Source organism: Halichoerus grypus, chromosome 6, assembly GCF_964656455.1.
Source record: "Halichoerus grypus chromosome 6, mHalGry1.hap1.1, whole genome shotgun sequence".
Classification (NCBI taxonomy): domain Eukaryota; kingdom Metazoa; phylum Chordata; class Mammalia; order Carnivora; family Phocidae; genus Halichoerus; species Halichoerus grypus.
Window position 1 is genome coordinate 18113659 of NC_135717.1, and position 24215 is coordinate 18137873.

A 24215-nucleotide genomic window follows, 5' to 3' on the forward strand; every position below is an offset into this window, starting at 1 on the left:
CTATGTTATAAGACTCTGGACTTTGGCAGAATGGTCTTTCTGCAGCTGGTACCTGACAGAAATGCTAAGTGCAGGCTGTCAGGGTCCTCTAATTCAATCACGCTGAGGGGTGTTACTTTATTTCTATGGTTGGCACCTTGTCTGAGAAAAGTGGTGCAGATATATCACTTCCCTAGAGCACTCTGACAACTTGGACAGTGAACTTTCTGCATTAAAGACTGATTGTTCTTTCACCCTCAAGAAGACAACAGGTCTCCGGAAGTCTTGTGGAAAACTCATGGGTAGAGACTGGCGCAATACAGGACATAAGTAAGACCCCTTCATTAGAACCAGGACAGTTAAAGTGACAGAGAGGAATTACGCTCTCATGCATCATATGCACATTTCATTGACACAAATTCAATTTTATGACCTTGGCCAAAGGAAGAGGGGCAAGGGAGGAAGTAATTCTTTAAAGAGTGTAGGCAATAGGTTGTACTTTTAGTAATGTTAATACAGACCAACTCTTCCTTGGAGCACAACTAGAAAACCTGGACCAAACACTATACAAATCTGTTTGAAAAAAGAAATTTGTTTGAAGACATGGAAAGTGAACAGGGCTGTGAAGGATTTACAGGGTCAAAAGCAGGCAGGAGAAGGAAACCCAGAGAGGTGAACCCAGCACCTGGGAAGTGTTTTTTCTCAAGGAGCTGTTGACCCTGATCTGAGCTGCTGCAAAGCTGGGAGGCTGAGCAAAGCTGGTGACAGACTTGGGGCCACAGCCTGAGAGTCAGGGTGACCTGGAAAGAGCCAGGAGCGAAGAGCACAAAAAGGTTAACAATATGGGTGGCCTGAATTACTACTGTGCAAAATTAAAAATAATAGCAATCATAATAATGACGATGCTGTCCTCTAGTGAGGTTTAAGATCTAGAGAGAATTAAAAAGCATGACAATAACAGCATTTAAGTCAGGAGGGGAGTAAATGGAGTTACGGAGTTGTAAGGTCCTTCCACTGAATGGGAAGTGGTAAACTTGCTAATTTAAAGTAGACTCAAATAAGTCAAGAATGCGTGTTGCAATCTCGGGTAATGACTGAAAGAATAATAAAAGGATGTATAGCTAACAAGCTAATAGAAAGGGAAAAGAGGAACAACGGAAAGTAATCAGTTCAAAAGAGGGCAACAAAGGAGAAAAAGAGGAACATAAAACAGGCAGAACCAATAAAAAGCAAACAATACAATAGTAGATTTAAACTCAAGTATATCAGCAATTACATTAAATGTAAATGGACTAAATGTGCCCATTAAAACACGTAGATTGTTAGAGGATAAAAATAAAATCCAATTATATGCTGCTTATGAGAGACAAACCTCAACGTAAGGAAGGAGAAAGTTTGAAAGCAAAAGGACAAAAGAAGACACACCATGTAAACAGTGACCAGAAAAAAAAGCTGGTGGGCTTCAGGGCAAAGAGAGCATCACTAGACTGAACAGGAGACAATGTGGTGATAAAAGGTTCCATTCACCGGGAAGATATAAAGAGGCTCATTTGCGCATGCCTCCCAAAAGACAGCCCCCTACAAATATAAAGCATGTAAGCAGTCCAGATTTTGCCTGGAAAGGGTGAGCTGATTTGATTCCACTGTCTTCTCGGGAAGTGTCAGGTTCCTCATGCCTCTGGGGGTGTGAACATCCAGTGCCCTTAGCATAATGCCAATGTCTAAAAACACATATTTTCATTGCAGCCCAGACCCAAAACGAAGCCACCTGCTTCATCTGGTGCTTGGCCAAGAAGCTGGGATTGTTCCTGCCCTGGAGGAGAGACGATGCTCTGGGGCTTACTGAAGATGACAGGTCTGTATGGGGTGGTCTATGCAGAGCCGTATCTACACATATATGCTGCCCTTCATCATCAGGTTGAGGGATTTCCAAGGGTTTCTTTGGCCACTGCCTGCACTTTTTCTGACCTTTAGAACCTAATCCCTGTGTGAAAAGTGGCTCCACCATAGGCCCAGTACGAGGGTGGTGACAATGCCATGGTTTCCAACTTTCTTCAAATTTAGCTTATGTAGGGGCCAAGAATATTTGAGAGCAATACAAAATGTTCAAAATGAAGATTCCAGGACCTCAGACGGTGTCCTCTTGAGGGGAGCTGATGGGACAAATTGCTCTAAGAACCAAGAACCAGGGATAGCTGGCAATCTGATTTTTATCAGAGGGACCCAGTGACATGCATTTTTTAAATATGAATGCATGTTCCCCTCTGCCAGGGTGGCCAGGAAGCTCCGAGTCATTACTGAACTCCCCCATGTACCCGTTTGTCCACACCCTGGCTTCCTCCTATTTTTTCTCCTCTAGTCTTCTCTTCACTCTCATTTCCTCATGTATTTGTCAGTCTCGTACCACATGCTGCATGTAATTTGTTAGAACATGCCAGAACTTTCTGGAGAATGGCCGATTATAAATTAACTAAGCTCTACTTTGCAAAATGTTGTCCACGAAGGTATGTGTTACGGGTTGAATTGTGACCCATAAAAGAAGCTGAAGTCCTAACCCCTAGGCTCTGTCAGTGTGTGCTTACTTAGAAATAGGGTATTTGCAGATGATGGGGTTAAGATGAGGTCATTAGGGTGGGCCTTCATCTAATATGACATCTAATAGGGTGTCCTTATACAAAGGGGAAATTTGGACACACAGACAGATGTGCAGACAGGAGAGCGCCATGTGAAGGTTGGAGTCAGTTGCCATAAGTCAAGGAACTACCAGAAGCTAGGAGAGAAGCCTGGTACAAATACTTCTCTAGAGCCTTCAGAAGGAACATGACACCTTGGTCTTGGACTTCTAGCTTCCACAATTGTGAGGCAATAAATTTCTGTTGTTTGACCCAATCAGATTGTGGTACTTTGTTACAGCAGCCTTAGGAAACTAATACAGTATTCAAAACAATTTTAGTTGATACACGGCTTAACTTTTAAAATATTAACAGTTATATATTTACACCAATGAGCATTAGAAAAAATACTGCAAGTGACTCAACTCTGACTTTTAGGCATGTTTTTGGTTAGGACCGGGCTGATGTGGTTATGTAATAAGCAAATAGCATTTTAGTTGGCACATGAGGGACAACGCACTCAGTGGGGTGGTTAAGAAAAGACTCTGCAGTCAGGTTTTCAAACACTGCTTTCACCACTCACTGGCTGTGTGACTTTGGGGAGATTCCTCAACCTCTCTGTGCCTTGGTTTCCTTGGTATAATGGTTGTTGCTAATAGCAGTGTCTAGTGCATGGAGTGGTTTAGATGATTAAATGCAAGATTACGTGTGTGGTATAAAACACAGCTTTTTTGGGTCAGTGCTTTGTAAGTGCAGGCTCTTCATTTTATTACCCAGACCTGGAAACTCTGGTGATCGTGGCACGCACATGAAGGAGGGAAGTCCCAGTGAGCCCAGTGGGATGGCTGGGAAGGTTGCTTGATCACCACAGTCCTGCTCCCACTCTACCAGGGGCTCTGGAAGGCTTCCTGCACAGTTGCACGCTACTCTGGGTTTCATTTCTTTCAATAACTCATTTTGGAGGAACTTTCTGGAAACGCTTTTTAATTTTTTCATGAAGAGTGAACACCAGCAGTATATACCGAGCCGCGGGTAGTGGAGCTGGTTTGGGTGTTGAAGAAACACCACCACCCGGGATTGCCACCTGCACTCTCCACTTGCTGTTGGGGCTCTGAGAGTTGACCTGGCCTTCATCTTGTCCCCTGGCCCCTTCTCTCTCTCTCCTTCCGGCTTCTTCCGACCAAAGCGGATGGATCCAAAATTCACCAGGTTTTTCTGACATCTTACAACTTACTCTTTACCCCATAGACTATATCTCGAATTATCTATTTACATACATGACATCTCGAACCCTATCAGCTGCTGTGACCTTGACATGCCCTTGTCGACATATCACTTCCACAGTGATTCCCTTCCTACACCTACCTTCCTCGGGCTCCATGCGGGTGACTTTCCAGGCTCTGGCTTTTGCCAACAAGTCCCAGGAACCAGTTTGGTCCTAGCTCTATCTACAGGATTTTGGCTTTTCGTGTTGGTGGATGCAGACAACTCCACCAACCGCAGGCTCTGTCTGTCTGGTTGCATGTCCAGGTCACTCCCCGCTGCAGCAGGCCACAGATCAGACCCCACTCTCCCTGCAGTGGGCTTAGCACTGAACATGACCTGTCCAGACACAGACCCCAGCTCCAGGCACCTGGATTGCTTGGGTCTCCTTCGCTAGTGGCACAGATTCAGGGCCTGCCCCAGACAAGTGACAAGCCAGGGATCCCCCGTCATTGCTAAGTCTCCTTGACTCTCCTGCCCTATCACGGTGGGCTCCCCACTGCCCAGCTTCTTGCCCCTGGCTGTTCAGGATAAGTCACAACTAGTCTCATCACCAAGCCCAACTGCTATCAGGAATCCAGCCACTGGTAAAACTCAGAGACCGAGTCACCACCTTCTGCATTCTGCAACGGGCTCTTCCCTGGTCACCCACATCCACCATGGCTCCCGACAGGCCACATTACATGTGGCATCCAGAGGGACCTTGTTCCAATGTAAAGTAGGTCATGGCAACCTCTGCTCACCTCTGTGACCCCATCTCAGCTGCTCTCCCCTCAGCAGCTATGCTCTGGCCTCCAGCCTTCTTTCTGATTCTTGAGCCAACTGAGCAGCGCTTTCCTACCTCAGGGCCTTTGCACAGGCTTTTCCCTCTGCAAAGGGGACCTTTGACCTCACCAGGTCTGAGCTCACGTCGCCCCTCCTCAGGGAGGCCTCCTCTAAGCACACTGCCCAGCCAGTACCCCGTTGCTGTCTTGGGGGTAGGTGTCACCACCCCATCTTTGTATTTGTTATCTACCCTGCCCACTGAAATATAAACACCAAGAGACGAGGAACAGTGTGTTGCTCACTGGATCACCAGGGCCTGGACCAGGGCCGGCACATGGTAGGTGCTCCATGATAATTCTTATACATAGCCTTTGAGGTAGGTCCAGCGATTGTCTCCATGTCACAGATGAGAAGCTGAGGCCCAGAGCAGGTGAGGTCAAAGGAGACAGCAAATGACCTGTTGCCTTGCCTGGAACAGCATCCAGGACTGGACTGGGCTGGACTGGGGCATGCCCTGACTGCAGCCCCGGGCCAGGACCCTGTGGCCCAGCCTCCCCAGCTGGCCCTGCCCATGGGCCAGGCCACATCCCCAGGATGCTCACTGCCGGCCCCAACGGCTCCCCCAATCCCCCAACCCCCCACCCAGGGCTCCCCATACTGGACTGAAAACCCGCGCTGTAACACTGCCCGAGTCACCACCAGGCTTGTCAGGGCCAGCACCCCCGCCCCGGTGCCTCCAAAGCCGCCCCTGTGACCAGCCAGCCCCTGGGGGAAGCAGCCGGGCCCGGCACCCCAGAGCGTGGGCCTTGGAGCCTGGGTGTGAATCCTGGCTTTGCCGTCCTGCCTGTTAACTCTCGGCGAGTAACTTCCATGTCCTCAACCTTGGTTTCCTCATCTGTGAAATGGGAAAAGGGGGCAGCGGTATCCACAGGGATCTCCTGGAGTTTGCTGCCTGGCGCCCGCTGTTTCTGCTCACAGCACCCGTGTCTCCTTCCCGGAAGCACCCGACGTAAGCCAGGAATAACAGCAGCTCCGAGGCTTTGCTGGAACTGGTGTGGACGGTGCCAGCTGACCCAGCCAAGCACCTGCTCTGAGCCAGGTGATCCTCTCTCCAGCCCTTTTATCCCGATAGCACCCCTCGGATGAGGGTATCGTTCTTATCCCTGCTGGGCAGATGGACGAATGAGGCCCAAAAAGGTTAAGTAACTTGCCTGGGCTCACAGAGCTAGTAGGTGCACGGGCAGGACTTACAGCAGGTGGTCAGGCTTGCTTTCTGCCAGGGCGGCTGGGCTGGGGGCTGCAAGCCCAGGGCCGCGGGTGCCCATCCCCCCACCCCTAAGAGCCCGCTTAAGAACAAAGGGCACAGAGACTGTTGGAGTGGGAGATGGGCAGAGGAAGACTGCTGATTTTAATCACTGGATCCAGCTGTGCCTAAGATCCCACCACCTCAACTTTTTAGTTACGTGGGTTAATTCGGACTCTTTCCCTTAAAGACACTTTTTAAAAATCACTTGCTACCTAGGGGCACCTGGGTGGCTCAGTCGGTTAAGCATCTGCTTTTGGCTCAGGTCATGATCCTGGGATTGAGCCCGGCATCGGGTTCCCTGCTCAGAGCGGAGCCTGCTTCTCCTGCTCCCTCCGTCCCTCCCCCTCCACTTGTGTTCTCGAACACTCTGCTCTCTCTCTCTCAAATAAATAATCTTAAAAAAAAATAAAATAAAATCACTTGCTACCTAAAATTCGCGTGTCCTTTCCTTCAGTTGGAGTTTGGGTTGTGGTAAGAATTAATCAGATAATGCCTGGGTGCTGCCCTGCCCACAGCCCGTCAGCCAAACCTCTGCCCGCAGCTCTGGCTCTGGGCTCCACTGGCACCAGGGAGGGGTATGGAAGAGCCTAGCTCCCTTGCCCCGGGGTGGGGAGCAGAGGACACACACTTTTGCTCAGCACCGGCCCCCAGAACTCCCCAGCCAGGAGGCGCTCCGCTTGCCCATGAACTTGCTTGGTGATAAAGCTCTTTGCTGCCGCTAACCAGGGACCGCCTCCCAAATAAAGGACTCGTTCTCAAATCCTTACCTCGGAGCCCGAGGTGGGGGATTCCAGAGACAACGTTTACACAGCTAGAGCTAGCGCTCGGTAAATGATGGCTGATTCTGCTACTTCTCCTTCCATCTGCCTTTGAGCCCAGGCCTCAGTCCCTCCAGCTCCCAGGAGACACGGGTGGGATGCCAGCCACAGAGGTCAGGGCCCCTGGCTCCGATGGACTGGTTTTCTAACAAGGCTGGCTGGCTGGGGCTGGATTTTTGCCCAGGACACCCCAGGCTTCCAAATTCTTGGGATAGCAGGATGCCTTGAACTCTCTGAGGTGCTTTGTTTTGGGGGGGCAAAACCCAGAAGCCAGTGGCTTCCCCAGGCACACTCTGCCCCTGGATCTGACCCAGGGCCTGAGGCTGCAAGGATTCACCGACAGCCTCCAGTGCGTGTAGTCTGCTGATCAGGACACAGCATGGAGTCTCTCCACCAGGGTTTGGGGCCTACATCGGCCACTTTCCAGCCGTGTGAGTCACCTGCTCTGGACCGCAGCTCCTCATCTGTGAAATGGGGACAATCCCTGGACCTACCTCAAAGGCTATGTATAAGGATTATCATTTACTTACAAGTGAGAGGACTAAAAGCTGACAGCGGTGGCCGGCTCACGGTAAGTAATCAACGTAACGTCTCGTTTCATTAGAAGAGCAACAGACCGACTTCACCATCAACTCTTGTACTTTTAGAATGTAGTACCATTTGCATGCAACATTATCCATATTAAGTAAATAAATTAATTTAAGAGTAAAAACAAAATTAAAAAGTAAAACCAAAACTAAAATAGGTTTTCAATTATAACCACATCTTGGTTGCAGTATGAGAAAGGCACTGTGATAGTTGATGTCATGTGTTCATTTGACTGGGCCACAGGGAGCCCAGATATTTGGTTAAACACTATTCTGGGTGTTTCCAAAAGGTGTGTTTGGATGAGATTAACATTTTCATTGGCGAATAAAGCAAATTACCATCTGGAATGTGGGTGGGCCTCATCCAATCAGTTGAAGGACTGAATAGAACAAAAAGACTGACCCTCTGTCAATAAGAGAATTCTCCAGAAGACTACCTCTGGACTTCCTCTACAACATTGGCCCTTCCAGTGTATATGGCCTTCGTACTGGAACACTGGCTCTTTCTGGGTCTCCAACCTGCTGATACATCCTGTAGATTGGAATTACACACACACACACACACACACACACACACTTCTATTGGTTCTGTTTCTCTGGAGACCTTGACTAACAATACATTTGTGAAAGGTGAGCTTAGGCCTTGACGAAGAGGGTAACAAGCAAGGACTCCTCCATCACGGCATCCCACTGGGAGGGACCCAGCCCCAGCCCTGCTCAGGGGCCGCCAGAACTCTTACTTGAGCACGCCTTCTCCTGGTCTGGGAACACAGCAGAGGACTGGAGGTTCAAGTTCAGTTCGGGTCTGCTGGGAATGAAAACCTCAGCGTTGTCCTTCCGCTTAGCAGACAAATTCCTTTCCTTTTTATTACCTGTAGGAAAACAAGGGTTTAGATGTCAGACACGGAACGGCAGCAAATTTGGGACATGCTGCTTAGGTATCTGTCGGTTCGTTCACTTATTCATTCAACAAATATTTGTTGAACCCCTACTCGTGCCAGGCACCATGCTAGTTTGGGATCAGAGATGTGAATAATGCAGCACATTTTGGCAAACAAATGAAATATTCTACGATATGTACAGGTTTTCAGATGTTAACATTTCTGAGCAGGGTGGAGTCTTCCATTGCTGAGGTTCTGGGTTTAATTGGCAGCGTGGTACATAAAATAATGTGCCACCAAGGACATCCTGGGGTGGAAAGAGTAGGGTAAAACACACTTGCTGCCCCTGAGGCATTCACAGCCTAGCCGAGGAAAAGATGGTGGAAGGGCTAAGAGGGAAGGGCTGGGACGGAAGAAGGTTCCAGTACCAGGGGCATGGAGGAGCATGCAGCCTGAAGGATGTAGCCGGTGGGAGTGCAGGAGACAGTGTGGAGGGCCCTTACAGGTGACCAGGATGTTACCAGAGGCACCAAGATGAGGCATTCCAGACACAGGGAACAGCATGTACGAAGGCTTGACAGCTGGAAGGTTATGTGGCAGGTGAGCGGCTGGGACCCGAGGGGGTGACTGGAGCCAGACAGTGAAGGGCCCGCAGGCTATGCTGTCGAGTCGACATCTCCCAAAGTGGGGTGCCTGGACCACGGGTGGACCAGGAGATGACGCTAGATGCCGTGTGGGCAAATGGTTTTTAAGCAGTTACATAACTGAATGTGCATGGATAAACATGTAACCGGCCCATCGAACCCTTGACTTCATGGACAGTATTGCTTAGAACAATCCTAGAATTATTAAAGAAAAGAAAGAGAAAGGAAGGGCAGTGGGGAGAGAAATTGAGAGAGAGGGAGAAAAAAAAAGAAAGGTGTTTGTTTAAACAACAGCTAAGAAATAGCACAGGAGGTTTGTGGAGGTGGCAAAAAAAAAAATGTGACTTCAGAAGGTTTGCAAATGGCTCAAGCACAGGGAAAATGGCGCCAGGGCTCTGGCCAGCACAGGTTTAAGAGCAGGAGGGGGACATGCTCAGGACCGCCAGGCCGAAGAGCAGCCCTGTTGGCAGCGAGGCTGGGGTGGCTAAGCAGAATGGACTCTGCAGGCGGGGAGAACGGTGAAGGTCACTGCGTGCAGACCTCCTGGCCCGGCAAGGCAGCAACCCCGGGAGCCACCTGTTGGGAGAGCAATGGGAAAGGACTTCCAGCAGAGCAATCCTGGGGGCCTCTGGGGGGCCCAGAGGAGAGGGAGTCCCAGAATCCAGGGCTCTGTGGGATTCTTGGGAGCTCAGGACGGAGGCTAGGGGCTTGTGTGGGGCCAGACTTGCACCAACCTCTCCACCATCCCCTCTTGGCTTTACAAAGGACGTGCGTGTGTTTCTCTATATACTTCCTGAAGCAGCTGCTCCCTGGCTGGCCTGAAATGCAGGACCCAAGGGATGACATCCAGGACCCGCTATGTCCAATGGGACAAGACAGAGAATGGAGGGGGGCAAATGACCACAAGACTGGCTCCCTACGTGCTGAAAATCTGCTGCTGCTACTAAGAGTGACAACCAGCACCGACGGGGTTTGACCTCCGGAGTGCTCCGGCGCTGGCTCAGGTCCCTGGCCCACCCTGTCTCAGTCACCTCCCCAGCCATCCCAGGGGGCAGGTGGGAGGCTGAATAATGGCCCGCCCAAAGACGGCCTACCACAAAGTCACAAGGCAGGGGGGAATCCCCAGTGCTCATCAGCTAACCTTAAACCAGCGAGATTATCTTGGATTATCCCAGTGGATCCAGTGTAATCCACAAAGGTCCTTAAAAGTGGAAGAGGGTCAGAGTTTCAGTTTGGGATGATGAGGAAGTTCTGGAGATGGATTATTGTGATGGTTACACAGTGCCGCGACTGTACTTAGTAACACCAAGCAGCGCTCTTAAACAACGGTGAAAATGGTAAAATACAGCAGGTGTACTTTACCGAAATAAAACACACCCACACATGCGCAGAGGGAAGAGGGAGGCAGAAGGAGGGCCAGAGGGAGAGGGGACTCTGGGAGAAAGGCGCAGAGAGGCCCAAGGTTGCTGGCTCTGAAGGTGGAGGGAGGGGCCGTGAGCCAAGGAATGGGGAAACCTCTAGAAGCTGGAAAAGGTGAGAGAAATTTTCCCCTAGAGCCTCCAGAAGGATCACAGCCCTGCTGACACTCTGAGTTTAGCCCAGTGAGCCTCGCGTCCCACCTCTGGCCTGCAGAACCGTAAGATAATAAATGTATGCTGTTTTAAGTCACCGAGTTAGTCATCATTTGTTACAGCAGCAACAGAAAACTAATACATACTATTATAGAGTAGGGCTCTGAGTTTCAAGCTGTTTGTCTGAAGTCCCAGAGTTGAGATTTGACCAGGCCCGCCTGGCCTAGAGCTCTGCCCTGAACCACCTTCTCCCCATCTACCTCCCCCTCCTCTGCATAAGATGGCCCTCCTTGTTTGCAAGTCTACACAAGGATATTTTCTAGGGCACCAAAGGATCCAGACCCTTGCTGCTAGCCTAGAACCCTTGAGTCTTCATGGAAAGTGGCCTGGGATCACCTACCAGCCTCATCATGTACCACACTCCCCACATGCTCACTTGGCTCCAGCCACACTGGCCCTTTCCCTGTCCCTACCTACACCAAGCTCACTCCCTCTTTGAGCCCTTTGCGCTTGCTACTCCCTGCCCCTGGGATGCTGTTCCCACAGCTGCTTCTTCTTCATTCCTGTCCCAGCTTCACCATCAGCTCCTGAGAAGGCTTCTCTGACCACTCTAGCTCACAGGGTCCTTCTCTGACCCCCGTCCCCCAACCAGTATCCTGTTTTATAGTCTTCATGATATTTAAGACTCTTGGGGGTACCATTCTCTCCTCCCTGAATTCCTTTTTTTTGAGTAAGCAAGCGAGCGATCGAGAGAGAGCATGCACATGAGCAGTGGGGGGGGAGGGGCAGGGGGAAGGGAGAGAATCTTAAGCAGGCTCCACACCCAGCATGGAGCCTGACTTGGGGTTCGATCTCACAACCCTGAGATCATGACCTGAGCCACCCAGGCGCCCCTCCTTGCATTACCTTCTGCCCTTCTTTGTGTCACTCACGCACTGGCCCTCACTCACAGGGAGGACACAGGGGATGGGACGGGAGGTGGGGAGGTTGGGGAGGCTGGTGGCAGGAAGCCATCAAAGCGCAATCCAGCCACTCCCCTCCCTCCTCCGGCGGGGTTGCCCTCAGGGCACAAGGTCATCTGCCACCACACTGATGCCATCAGTGGCCCAGCTCGGCCAGCATCTGGGGCCGGGGGTCTGCCTAGTTCAGAGGGGCAGCACCGAGTAGCCAGCAAGCTGGCTCTTCTCAGTTGGAAAGGCGAACATTTGCTCTCCTATCAGATTCCCAAGCCCATCTCTCATTTGTTTCAATTAGGAGGGAAGACGGAGTAGGGTGGTGTTACTTACTGGTTCCTCAAAGCCCAGCCACTACTTTGTAACTTGATCTGGTTTATGTACTCAGCCTAGTGATTAAGGGCCCAGGCTCTGGGCTCAGACTCCTGGCAAATTCAATCCCACTCTGCCCCTCCCTAGCTGTGTGACCTTGGGCAAGTTATCTGCCCTCTCTGTTCCCTGGGGTCCCCAGCTATGAAGCAAGGACGTTTGACAGGGCTTGCTTTGGCGTTGTGGTAAGGATTATAGATGCTAAGCCCTCGGAGTAGCGCTTGGTACATGTTAGTAAGAATTCAGTAAATGTTGGCAATTGTTATTATTTATTTATTATTATTTATTCAGCACGGTTCTGGGCCGTGGCAGAGCTCACAGGCCAGAGGGGGAGCAAGACAACCGGAATCCATGGCAAGACCAGTGCCATGATGATGCTCTGGGTGCAGAGGAGGTACCGGCTGAGCTGGGAGGGCAAAGGAGGCTTCTTGCAGGAAGCCGCCCCTAAGCTGAGTCTTGAGGGGAAAGCAGGGAGCCAGGTTTCAGGGTTCAGAGTGGAGAGGAGAGGAGATGTGGGCACCTGGACAGAGGGAAGAGCCCAAGCGAAGGTCTGAAGGCGAGAGAACACAGCGCGAGCACGTCTGAGGGACAAATGTTCTCTTCTCTGGGGGCACTGACCACCAGGTGTGCAGTTTCCAGGGCTGCCTGTTATTATATCCCGCCCCACCCCCTTTCCCCCAAATTCGTATGTTCAAGTCTAATCCCCAGTACCTCAGAATGTGACTGTATTTGGAGACAGGGTCTCTAAAGAGGTAATTAGGGTAAAAGGAGTCAATTAGGGTGGGCACGAATCCAGTCTGCCAGGTGTCCTTGTGAGAAGAGGAGATTAGGACACACAGACCCACACAGATGGAAGACACCCAGGGACAAGCCACGGAGAGAGGCCCAAGAAGAAAACAACCTGCTAACACCCCAACCTTGGACTTGCAGCCTCTGGAACTAGAAGGAAATACATTTCCGTTGCTGTTGAAGCTCCCCCCTAGTCTGTGGTACTTTGTTACACAGCCTGAGCAGACTAATACACTCAGCCTGATTTCAGACATTCCCTCATTTCTCTTCCCTTGGGCTCACTCAAGCTTCCCAGCTGGTTGGCCTCGATATTTGGTTCAGAAAGTATGGCACATGCCTCTTTGAGGAGGATGTGCTTGGAATGGAGAGGGAAGGGCAGGCAGAGACCAAGCCAACTCGGGACTGGGCATGGGGACTGTGGCAGGTTGGCCCCTCCCTGCCCCTCCTCAATTGCTTTCTTTACTCTCCTTTCCAGGGTCTTTTCTGGAAAACCTCCTCTAGCGGACAGCTGCTATTTCTGCCTGCCCAGCACGCTTTCCTCCTTCTTCAGATTCACCTCGATTTTTCCTTTGGAAACTACTATCAGTCCACGTGGTTTGGGCGGCAATAACCACACTCAGAGCCTTATGGGCTGGTCCATGTCAATCAGAGCCACAGTGACAAGTTCTGAGATGTGACCCAGTGTGGGTTCAAGAGCCAGGCCTGGGACCTTTGCTGGAGCTTTGAGGAAGAAAAATCCACTTTCTGATGGAGGCATAAAGCCAGTGTCTCAATTCTGTGTCTGTACGTGGAGAGCCCACCTGTGAATGGGTCTTGTACCAATGTCTTGTACCAAGACAAAGGAAGGCAGAGATGAGGGAGAAGGGAAGGAGAAGGGAAGGGGGAAGGAGGGGAGGGGAGAGTCCTTGACAGCTCCTCAGTTATCCAAGCCAATATAGTCCCTTTTGCTTAAGCCATATGTATTAGCCAGTTGGCATGCAGATCCTGCTACACATCCTACAAGGCACAGGATAGACCCCCCAAACCATCCACCAGACACCTACCATCTGAAATTTCCGGGTCATCTGTAGGTCTTTGGAAGCCTTGGCTTCTCACAATCAGCAGAGACCTGACATATCTCCCTGGCCTGTGGGACGGTCTCCCCAAAGCTGAACCCCAAGCACTGCTAGAAATTCAAGTCCTGTTCTTAGACCCAGACACACCAAAGGCAAAGACATGCCCACATAAGACAGAACTCACTCTTGGAAGCTGGGTTAAATTCCAGCACCACGAGGGGGTCTGGGCCCTGGGGAGGGTGCCCTTTCATCTCCTGGTCCTCGGGAACATCCTTCTGCACGGAGTCCCCACTGCAAAGAGGGGGGTCCTCTCTGGGGTGGCCCACCGGCACCTGCTCCTCGGGCTCGGGCTCAGAGAGTACCTCTTCTTCGATAGAGTCATACTCATCACTGGAACAATCTCTTTGTTTCCTCTGTAGATTTACACTAAGTTCCAGGCTTTTTCTTAGCTCCTGCCAAAAGTCAGGAAGAGAAGCAAAAAATGAAATATGTTACTTTGAGAAAAACTCTTCTGAAAATAGATCATTAGAACCAAGGAACTATTCCCGGCAAACGAACATTTACCAAGATCACCTCGACACATGGGGTTGTCATCGCTTTGAAGATGAGAAAACAAAGACAGGGACAAAGGAGCAACTCTCTAGCAGAGCGGTATTTATAGTATGAACTGTGGCCACACAACTGGGATGTCACAGTGAGTGTGTGTGTTTGTGCGCGTCTGTGTGTTACAGATGTTTTGGTCTGGGGGCTCGTTTAAACAGATCATGGGGTCCCACCACCCAGAGTTTCTGATTCAGGGGGTCCTGGACAAGGCTTGACAATGCGCACTTCTAATAAGGTGATGTTAATGCTGCTGGTCCAGGGACCCCACTCTGAATATGAAATCCCAAAGGCCTCCAAATGCCCTTGAAATTCCAGATGGTACAATGTCTGGCAGATAGTTGTGGGGGGAAGCTGTCCTATGTATTGAAGGATGTTTAGAAGCACCTGAGATGTCATAAGATTTAGCACTTAACCATAGCTGCTTGATAATTTTTTTTCAATCTGTGTTTCATCTCCATGAGATAGATTTACAATCTGAAGGACAGGCATTAAGATCTACACTTGGAGTGACCAGAAAATTAATCACTGAAGCCAGGACACTTTTGAAAGGGAAAATGGGCACTAGTCTGTTTACCCTGGGACAAGAAAATGCCAACTGGACTATCTGGGCAAGCCCGTGTGTTTGGTCAGCCTAGCTATACTTCTCCCACAGCTCGTGCTGCCTTACACAGCTCTGAGAAATGAGAAGCAATCAATATCACTTGCTTGATATTGGTGGTTGACCAGTAAACTTAACAGTTGCCATGCTGTCCGTGTCCTAACCCCTGGACCTTGTGAATCAGTGACAGCTCATGAAGAGCGGAGAGGCACTACAATACTTTGATCATTCTAGATAAATCGTCCTAAAAAAGACCTGATGGTAGAAATATGGATACCATAGGTGTTGGCCTGTGGGGGCTCAGGAAACAAGGAACATGTTATGGAAACTAGAGAGGGGATCCCATGATATAGTGGCAGGAGCTTAGCTGGGCTGTGCCTACGGTTCTGTGACAAATGGAACTTGGAACTGAGATCTGATGATTTGGGAAACCCTCAGCCGATCCAGTCGCAAAAGATGCTAACAAGCGGAGATTTGCGCTCAGAAGAGCGTGCTCTGGAGAGAAACCTGAGGCGTGGCTGGACAACTTTTGCTAGTACTTGAGAAGGATCCAAAGTTTAGAGAATTCAACCACATGGAGGGTTCTCTGAAGACACTAGACCTGGGACTCATGGATCCTCTTCGACATCCCAGCAGACGCCAGGCACAGAGATAAGATTATTCAGGAAAGATCCGAGAAGGAACCTCTTGTCTAATGGAGGGAATCCAAGAGGTGTACATAGGAGACCACATGATTTTTGAGGATGTCAAAAGTTGCCTGCTTGCACCAGAAAGGAGAGAGGAAGGACAAAATAAAAGAAGGCTGTTGTCTTCCCCAAATTCTACACTCAGGAAGCAGGATGGTACTCGGCTGCGATCACGTGCCACCCTCCATGAGAGAGGAAGGATGGCTCCAAGGGTGGGGCCGTGGGCCCAGAGGGCGGAGCCCTGCCACAGAGGATTACTCCAAGGCCTTGAAACCCAATGGGGTTTGCCCAGTTGGGATTTCAAAACTGCTTGGGTTTGGTGTCTCCCTTTTCCTTTAATTTTGTCCCTGATGTAATGGGAATGTCTGTCACAGTGACCCTGGGCCTGACCCACCATTGTACTTGGGAGCAGATAACTTGTCTTCTAGTTTCACGAGCCCGCAGATGGAGAGGCTTTTGCTCTCAGAGGAGTTCTACCTGGAGTCCTACCCAGACCTAATTCAGATGATGCAGATGATAAGATTTGGAAGTTTTGAGCAGGTGAGATACAGATGATATTCTGGACTTAATACCGTAACGGGTTGAGATATAGGGAAGCTTGGGATGGAATAGATGTGTTTTATATGTGGGATGGACATGGATCTTTGGGAGCGGAGGGCAGATTGCTGTTGGTGGAATGAATGGCCCCCAAAGATATCCACATTCTAAACCCTAGGACCTATGAATGTTACTGTACGTGCCAAAGGGTCTTTGCGGATGTGATTAAGGATCTTCAGATGGGAGAGATTAGCTTGGATTATCCAAGAGGGCCTAATGTGATCACCAGGGTCCTTGTAAGAGGGAGGCAGGAAGACGGGAGTCAGAGAGAGAAGATATAAAACCGGAAGCAGAGGTCAGGGAGGAGAAGAGATGCTACACTGCTGGCTTTGAAGGAGGAAAGAGCCACAAGCCAAGGAATGACAGCAGCTTCTAGAAGGTGGAAAAGAAAAGATGGATTCTCCTTTGGAGCCTTCCTAAGGAACACAGGGCTGCTGACATCTTGATTTTAGACGAGTGGAACTGAACTTGGCTTTCCTTCTTTCTTTCTTTTTAAGATTTTATTTATTTATTTGTCAGAGAGAGAGAGAGAGAGAGAGCACAAGCAGAGGGAGAAGCAGGCTCTCCACGGAGCAGGGAGCCCGATGCGGGGCTCGATCCCAGGACCCCGGGATCACGACCCGAGCCGAAGACAGTCGCTTCACTGACTGGGCCACCCGGGCGCCCCTGAACTTGGATTTCTGACCTCCAGAACTGTTAGAGAAGCCACTAAGTTGTAGGTTGTCACAGCAGCAAGGGGACACTGTCTTTTCCAGCTCTTTCCCTCCCACCCTGCCTATGCCAAGTATCAGTGACACTGACCGAGTGAACAGAACGCTGCTGGGCACATGGGAGCTGCATGCCAAGTATCTGCCGAATGATGAAACTGTGCCAGGGATCAGGTGGTGGCTGGAAGCAGGGGGGGACAGCACCCACGTGCCTTGGAGGTGGCGGCATCATTGGGGTGACCCCTTTGCAAGTTACTTAAGTCCTCTGATCTGTCTTTGGCACCCAAAAAAATGGGCTAACACACCCCTGCCTGATGGAATTGTTTTATTAAAGTAGTGCTCTGACCTGGGATGAGTTCGCCCCCCAGGGGACATTTGGCAATGACTTGGAGATGCTTTTGGTTACCACTAGCTGGGCGATTCCTTGCTGGGAGACTGTGGTCACTGTCCAGGAAATCCCGCTCAGTCCCAGGGCGCATGGTCATCCCTGCTGATGTCTACAGCAGAGTGGAGCCACCAACGACAGAGTGGATGCTTGACCCCATGGTCACCTGAGCAGACTCCCTCCAGCCTCTTTGTCCCCTCTGCCACGTTGCAACCCCACAGTTTCAGTGACTGGAGTTTTGGGGTCCCCCCCAGATTGGAGTGCCTACAGCTTTTGAGCTGGTCTGACTTGTCATCGTGATGAAGTGTCAGAATAGTGACAGGTGACCCTCGGCCACTGCTCCCTACTCCTTCTAGGTTGTCCACGCGTAAAAGAAAACTCCTTTGCATTCCGTGATGGTCCAACCGTTGGGGGAGGAGGTGATGAGGTGATGGCTGCCATCACTAATTTATTCAGGCACGCAGGCGTGCTAAGGGCTGGGGTAATGGTGGGCAGTGAGATGGCGAAGCCTCAGATAATCGGGGCATAAAGAAAAAGAAATGGGCATTTCTGCTGTGGCCAGGACTGTGAAGGAAAGAGCCAGCCTGGATGATGCACAGAGGGTGAGTGGGCTGAGAAGCCCCTGTTGGAAGCCGGTCAGGGAAAGCTGGCTGATGAACAACCACCCGATGAGTGTCTGGGGCACGAGCATGTCAGGCAGGAGGAACAGCAGAGGCAAAGGCCAGGAGGCAGCCACGGCAGGAGGGCAGTGTGCACCAGAGGAGGGAGGGCGGGGAGCAGGGAGGGGTCACAGCAGGGCTTTAGAGGCCCCGAGGCAGAGTCTGGATTTTGATTTATGTGGCCACAAGAGGCCCCTGAAGGGTGCTAAGCAAAGGCACACTGTTATGTGACTTGTGGTTTGAAAGGGCGCTATGGCTCTGGGATCCCGAGTGAATTTCGAGAGGCAGGGCCAGGGTGGAGACAGGGCATGGGGGTGCAGCTATAGCGGGGGGGGGGGCAAGGTGGAGGGGGCAGCAGAAGGGGGGACAGGGGGTGCCTCTGGAGATGCATCTGGGAGGCAGTGATGACGAATGACTGACTAGAAATGAACGGTGTATACACTCTTTGACCAAGTCCCTCTGAGAATTTGTCCTTCAGTCTTAATATATGCAGATCGCTGAGGGATCACTGAAAATCGAGAATGTTCCAAATGTGCAACAAGAAGAGGTGGGTTAAATGCTCACTGAGCAGGCATCGACGGAGCCTCAAGGGGCCCTCATGGAGAAAACGAGGTAGATCTTGTGCACTTACTCAGAAAGGTAGCGGGATACACATTTAAGCAAAACAAGCCAGTCGAAGAATGTACACGTAGAATAAGTCCAATTTAAAAAATTAGTCTCTGTGCATGTATGCAGATATCCACATGAAAAGTCTGGAAAAATAGTTACCAACTATTAACAGTGTTCTCTCTGGGGGTTGCACGATGAGAACTTTCTTTTCTCCATTGTTTTACTTATTATTTTTTTAATGAGAAGCATGTTTCCAATTTTATAATTAGGAAAAATGATACATTTACATTTTTGTTTAAATCCTGTCCCTGACTCCTGCAAATAAGTAAATTCCCCACAGGAGTGGGAAGGACAGTGGGGTGCAGGGGCCCGGACAGCTAGCTATCTGAAAAGTAACTGATCTCCGTCCCTGGGACTCAGAAGGATGACTCAGAAAGCAGCAAGCAGCCACACCCCACACTGAGTCTGTCTGACTTTGTGTATCCAGTCAAGTGGTCCAGACTTACAAATAACAGGGCACTAATTCTAATGGGAAGAAACTCAGGGAATCCAGCAGCCCTGAGACCTTCTCCAGAAAAAAGCTCCCAGAACAAAATCTATGCAATGAAGGGTGAGGTCAAAATAAAGAGCACAGACTTGGAGAAGCTATGGTAAAAGGTCTGATGGTAAATGCAGAAGCCACTTAGAGACCAAATAAATACAAGACAATTGTGCACACATGGGTTACAGGCCGGAATGCCATGTTCTCCCCCGAAGCCCTTAGTTTAGCTAACAAAAGCCAGAAGAGGGCAGGCAGCGTGGGTACACCCCGGCCTCATTTTCCATTTCCATTCAAATCCATCTTCGGTGGAAACACACAGTGTTGAAACACGGCAACTCTGACCTTGTAATTTTTTTCCCATAATTTATTAAACCGATGAGATATTTTTAAAAACTCTTCTTGTGATAAAAAAAAATCTGAATTTCAATAATTCCTCCTGTTTCCATTTGCTTTTGCTTCTGTTACGTTAACGCAAATTTCAAAGCCATAATTGTATTGACAAAACACACATGAAAAAGAAGCCTAGATTCTGCACGACTGGTATCTTCTTTAAAAAGGACAATAATACATTTGCTCACGCTGGCTGAGCAAACTTTAGGAACCTATGCTCTTATAATTCCTATGTGATCTAAAACCATCTGTTCCTGGGGCAAAGGGGAGATGGAGGAAGGAGCCACATTCTCTTGAGGAAGAAGTTCAAAACCTTTCCATCTGGAAGGATGAGGACCTTGGACTGGTCGCTTTGGAAGCCAACCTACCCATGCTTCAAAGGGATACCATGCAGGGGGATCTACCGGTTGCTCTGAAGCTGTCATCCAGAAATTTCTCTGTGAAAACTGACTTTAGAGCTTTGCTTTACAACCTGGTCATATGTGCTTTCAGTGTTCAGTGTTTAAAATGTTAAGTTCTGGGACGCCTGGGTGACTCAGTCGGTTAAGCGTCTGCCTTCAGCTCAGGTCATGATCCCAGGGTCCTGGGATGGAGCCCCGCATCATCGGGCTCCTTGCTCAGCAGGGAGCCTGCTTCTCCCTCTCCTGCTCCTGCGGCTTGTGCTCTTTCTCTCTCTCTAACAAATAAATAAATCAAATCTTCTAAAAAAATAAAATAAAATGTTAGGCTCATGCCCTTGCAACAGAAAGCCTTCTGCTCAGAGGCCAGGCAGGTGGAGAACAAATCAGCCCCCCTCGCTGGAGAGCCAGGGAGGAGGTGGAGGGAGGAACAGACGCTCGGACCACCTGCTAAAAGGCAGCAGGGGTTTGAGGGTCAGCTGATTAGTGCCTTACAGGCCTGATCTGTCTCCTGCTGGGCTAGGGAGAGACGGAACTGGGGGCCATGAAAACACAAAATGTTTGCAATAATAGTAACAATATCACATCCATAATAGCACCAGCTACCAATTACAAAGCTTTGCTACATATGGGGCACCGAGCTTAGTAACCTCTCCACCCATCTTATCTCAATGCAGCCTCCCACCATCCCGGTGGGTGTCCTTGTCTTATAGGCTCAGGGCACCTAAGGACACGCACAAGGTCACGCAGCTAGCAACGGCAGAGCCAGTTTGGACGAATGACTGACTCCAAAGTCCAGGCTCCTCACCACATGCCCGTGTTTATTCCCTGCCTGGCGCCAATGCGTCGGAAGCAAGTGGGCGCTAGAGCGGGACAAAAGTCAAGCGCCCGGTGACTGTCCATCGGTTTGCATGGGATTGATGAAAGCTGCCTGTAAGAGCTTTTGACATAAAGCTGCCTTGAGGCCAGTAAACGTGCTAATGAGTGTGTGCTAAGTGTTAGTGGAAGAAGCATGAAACCTCTGACTACACTCAGAAAGGGCAACGGCTGGGTCTAAGTTCTGCGCCTGTGTTCTGGGCCTGACTCCAGGCGCCCTGGGTCCTCAAGCAAGCCTCTGGGCCAAAGACGCCCCCCGCCCTGCCCTCCACCCCCCTCTAATGTGCCCTGGAGACCTGACAAGGTTGCTGAAGGGCTGCAATGAGGTAATAGTTATGAATCAGTGTTCCCTGATTGCTTTCACAGAACATTTCAGATTCAGATGACAGCATATGCTTCTTTATGTTGCAGATCCTACTGATTTTGCCTAAGAGAAGATCAGATGTTTTGACCACGAAGCCACAACGGAGACTCTGACAGTCCTCAAGAGGAAGCAGCGATCTCTGGGGTGGAGGTCACTGACCTGCAGCCAGCCCCCCTGCTCCCCAGTAAGACCCCCAATAAAATCTCTCATTTGGTTGGAAATCTTATAAAATTGGGGTTTGGAATGCACCGTTGGTTGAAATAATTCCCTCTCACTCCTATTGCCTTCCATGAGCCATTTTGCACATGTATATTAATCTGCCTGGTCCAGAAAGGATTTTTACCCTGCATTGAGGGGTTAATTGACTAATTTGTTTTTTCTTTTCATTTGCTCATTTATTCAACCAATATTTGTTGTTGAGTGTGTTTGTTCCGAGAAGTAGGTCTGACTGCTATTAGGGATAGAGGAATGAACCAGGCAGACAGAGTGTCTGTTCTCATGGAATTTCTAATATGGCAACAAAGATGACCATTCTAGTAGAAATGACAAGTGCAACAGGCTTCAAGAACCCAAACCTAGGGCTTGTCCATGCCTCAGACCTGGTGGCTCCTGGATCACAAACTTCCCAGAATAAAGCAACTTGAGCCCTAACAGGTCCACGCTGTGTATTTTTGAAGTCACATTCCCCTCCACCAATTCTGATAGAAGTATGGCTAGGAAAATCTGAGTCATACATTATGTGCTTCAAATACATGTGTGATATTGTTAGTTTTTGATACTTTCCTATTGCCCCATTCACCCTTGCATTGTCTTGTACTAATTTTCATTCAAAGCTAAATTTATTTATGAAGTACCTTGGCAGCTCAGTCTCAAACGTCCATCGTCATGAAGAAAAAAAAATTTATCCTTGTCTTAGGGAGTGGAGTGAAGTCAGAGGGGGGCAGGGGCCCTGGAAGCAGAAGGCCCTGGGGGCTGCCTGCCCGCTTCCATGGCCTGTGAGGCCCTTGGCAACCATCTCGGCATCAGCGTGCCTCTCGTGCCTCACCTGAGCCTGCCCAGAGCAGGGGCTGGCTGTGGGAAACTGGATAGGGATGAGGGGATAAGCAACAAATAATGCCACCAGCCAACTAGAAATTTTGAGGAACGCCTGAAAGACAGAGAGCAGAGATCCCATCTATGAATAACTAAAAGCAAAGGAAACTTCAGACCCAAACATGGGCAGTAACATTTTCCACAGAAGGAGTGGTACGTAGTTGAGGAGTCCAAAGTCAAGATGGAGAGAGAGGAAGCCCTGGGGCATTCACTGTGAAGCTGCTTTTAGAGCTGCTGGCCCCTCCCCAGTGTATTAAGTGTAGAGGTGCTCACTCACAGGCCCAGACGGTGGGCGCTGGGGCAGAAACGCAGGATAATGCCCCAGGACGTCACCGTCCCCAAGGTAGGCAGAAGCTCCCATACCTAAGGTACACAGCATGTTGTACCCCAACTGCACAATCACCAGGGTCATGTTACATCAAACAGAATGGGCAGAGGGCGTGGGATTGTCAAATACAAAGATGAGCACACAACCAAGAATGAGAACATCTGGGGAAAATCAACACCCTGAAAGATAGGCTCCAAATTTAATCAGCAAAAGAACTAATACCCAATAAAAGAGAGTTAATAGAACAAATAGAGGAAGACTTTAGAATACAGAAAATTAATATCCCTGGAGAGATTAAAGAGGACATTTCATCCATGAAAAAGAAACAACTAGATATCCCCAAAGTTTTAATTTTATTGACATTTTAAAAAGATAAACTAAATAGCAGAAACAGATAAAAGATGTGCTAGAAAATCAAATCAAAACAATTTTTTTTAAAAAAGATTTTATTTATTTATTTGACAGAGACACAGTGAGAGAGGGAACACAAGCAGGGGGAGTGGGAGAGGGAGAAGCAGGCTTCCTGCTGAGCAGGGAGCCCGATGCGGGGCTCAATCCCAGGACTCTGGGATCATGACCTGAGCTGAAGGCAGATGCTTAACGACTGAGCCACCCAGGCATCCCAAATCAAAACGATTTTATAAGAACACAGTACAAAAAGACAAAAGTAAAGTGTGAAAGAAAAATTAAGAGACTTGAAAGGATAGATGTGGGCCAATGTTTGTGCAACAGAAACTCCAGAGAATAGAACAGACACAATGAAAGAGAATAATAATAATAATAATGGAAGATTTTCCAGTGCTAAAGAAGGACACAAACCTTCAAACTGAAAAGGTACACCTATAGCTTTAAATGGGACAGATATTAATACTGATCTATTCATATGGATAAAAGATCCAACCTATCAGAAAATATCTTGACTCTACATGCACACAGTAATAGTGATTTGAAATATATAAAGCAACAACAGAGAAATATAAGGGAAAATTGACAAGTTCAGAGAAATCAACCAGATTAAACAAAAATTAAGTAGGTTCTATGCAGTGGTTTGCTAATGAGCATAAAAATTTCCTGCCTTATTAAAAATGCAGATTCCAAACACTCCATTCACGACCCTACTACCCTCCCCCATCTAATTTTGTATCTTCGAGTGGGAAATTTCACATTTTTAATAAGCAGCCCAGGTGATTCTGATGTAGGTGGTCTGGGACTATATGTTAAGACTCACCAGGTTAAATAACTCAATGAATGGCTTTACTTAATAGATACATTGAGAACTTTGTACCAAAAGGAGAATAATTACTATTCTTTTGAAATACCATGGAGCAGTCATAAAAATAATCTGGTAGACCACAAAGCAAACCTCAAAAACTTCCAAAAACCAGAAACCAAACAAGCCATTCTCTGATCATAATGTAGTAAAATTAGAAATTAACAGAAAAGGACAGAAAAAAAAAAAAAGACAAAAAAGCTATTTACTTAGAACATTCGTAAAAACTCTCCTATATAAAGAGGGAAATCCCTCCCCTCCCCAATCACAAACCAATTAGAAATAAATGACAATGAAAACACTCCACACATAGCAAAATTTGTGGGATAAGGACAAAACAGCGTTTGTAGGAAAAGTTATAGCCTTAAAATTGCTATATTAGAAAACAAGACTGAAAATAGATGAATTAGCATTTAACTTAACACACCAGGCTGTAGGGCGCCTGGGTGGCTCAGTTGGTTAAGCGACTGCCTTCGGCTCAGGTCATGATCCTGGAGTCCCGGGATCAAGTCCCACATCG

The 24215-nt window shown here is 49.0% G+C and overlaps 1 protein-coding gene across 3 annotated transcripts in view; it reads right to left on the minus strand.

Moving 5' to 3' along the window:
- KATNIP (katanin interacting protein) overlaps nt 1–24215 on the minus strand; it is a 179141-nt gene that overhangs the window by 75167 nt on the left and 79759 nt on the right. For all 3 annotated transcript variants that reach the window (XM_036066228.2, XM_036066239.2, XM_036066218.2), the window contains 2 exons: nt 13777–14044; nt 8071–8202 (listed from right to left, as the gene is read on the minus strand). In XM_036066228.2, coding sequence (XP_035922121.2) covers nt 8071–8202; nt 13777–14044 — 400 coding nt within the window. The remainder of the gene's footprint in view (nt 1–8070; nt 8203–13776; nt 14045–24215) is intronic.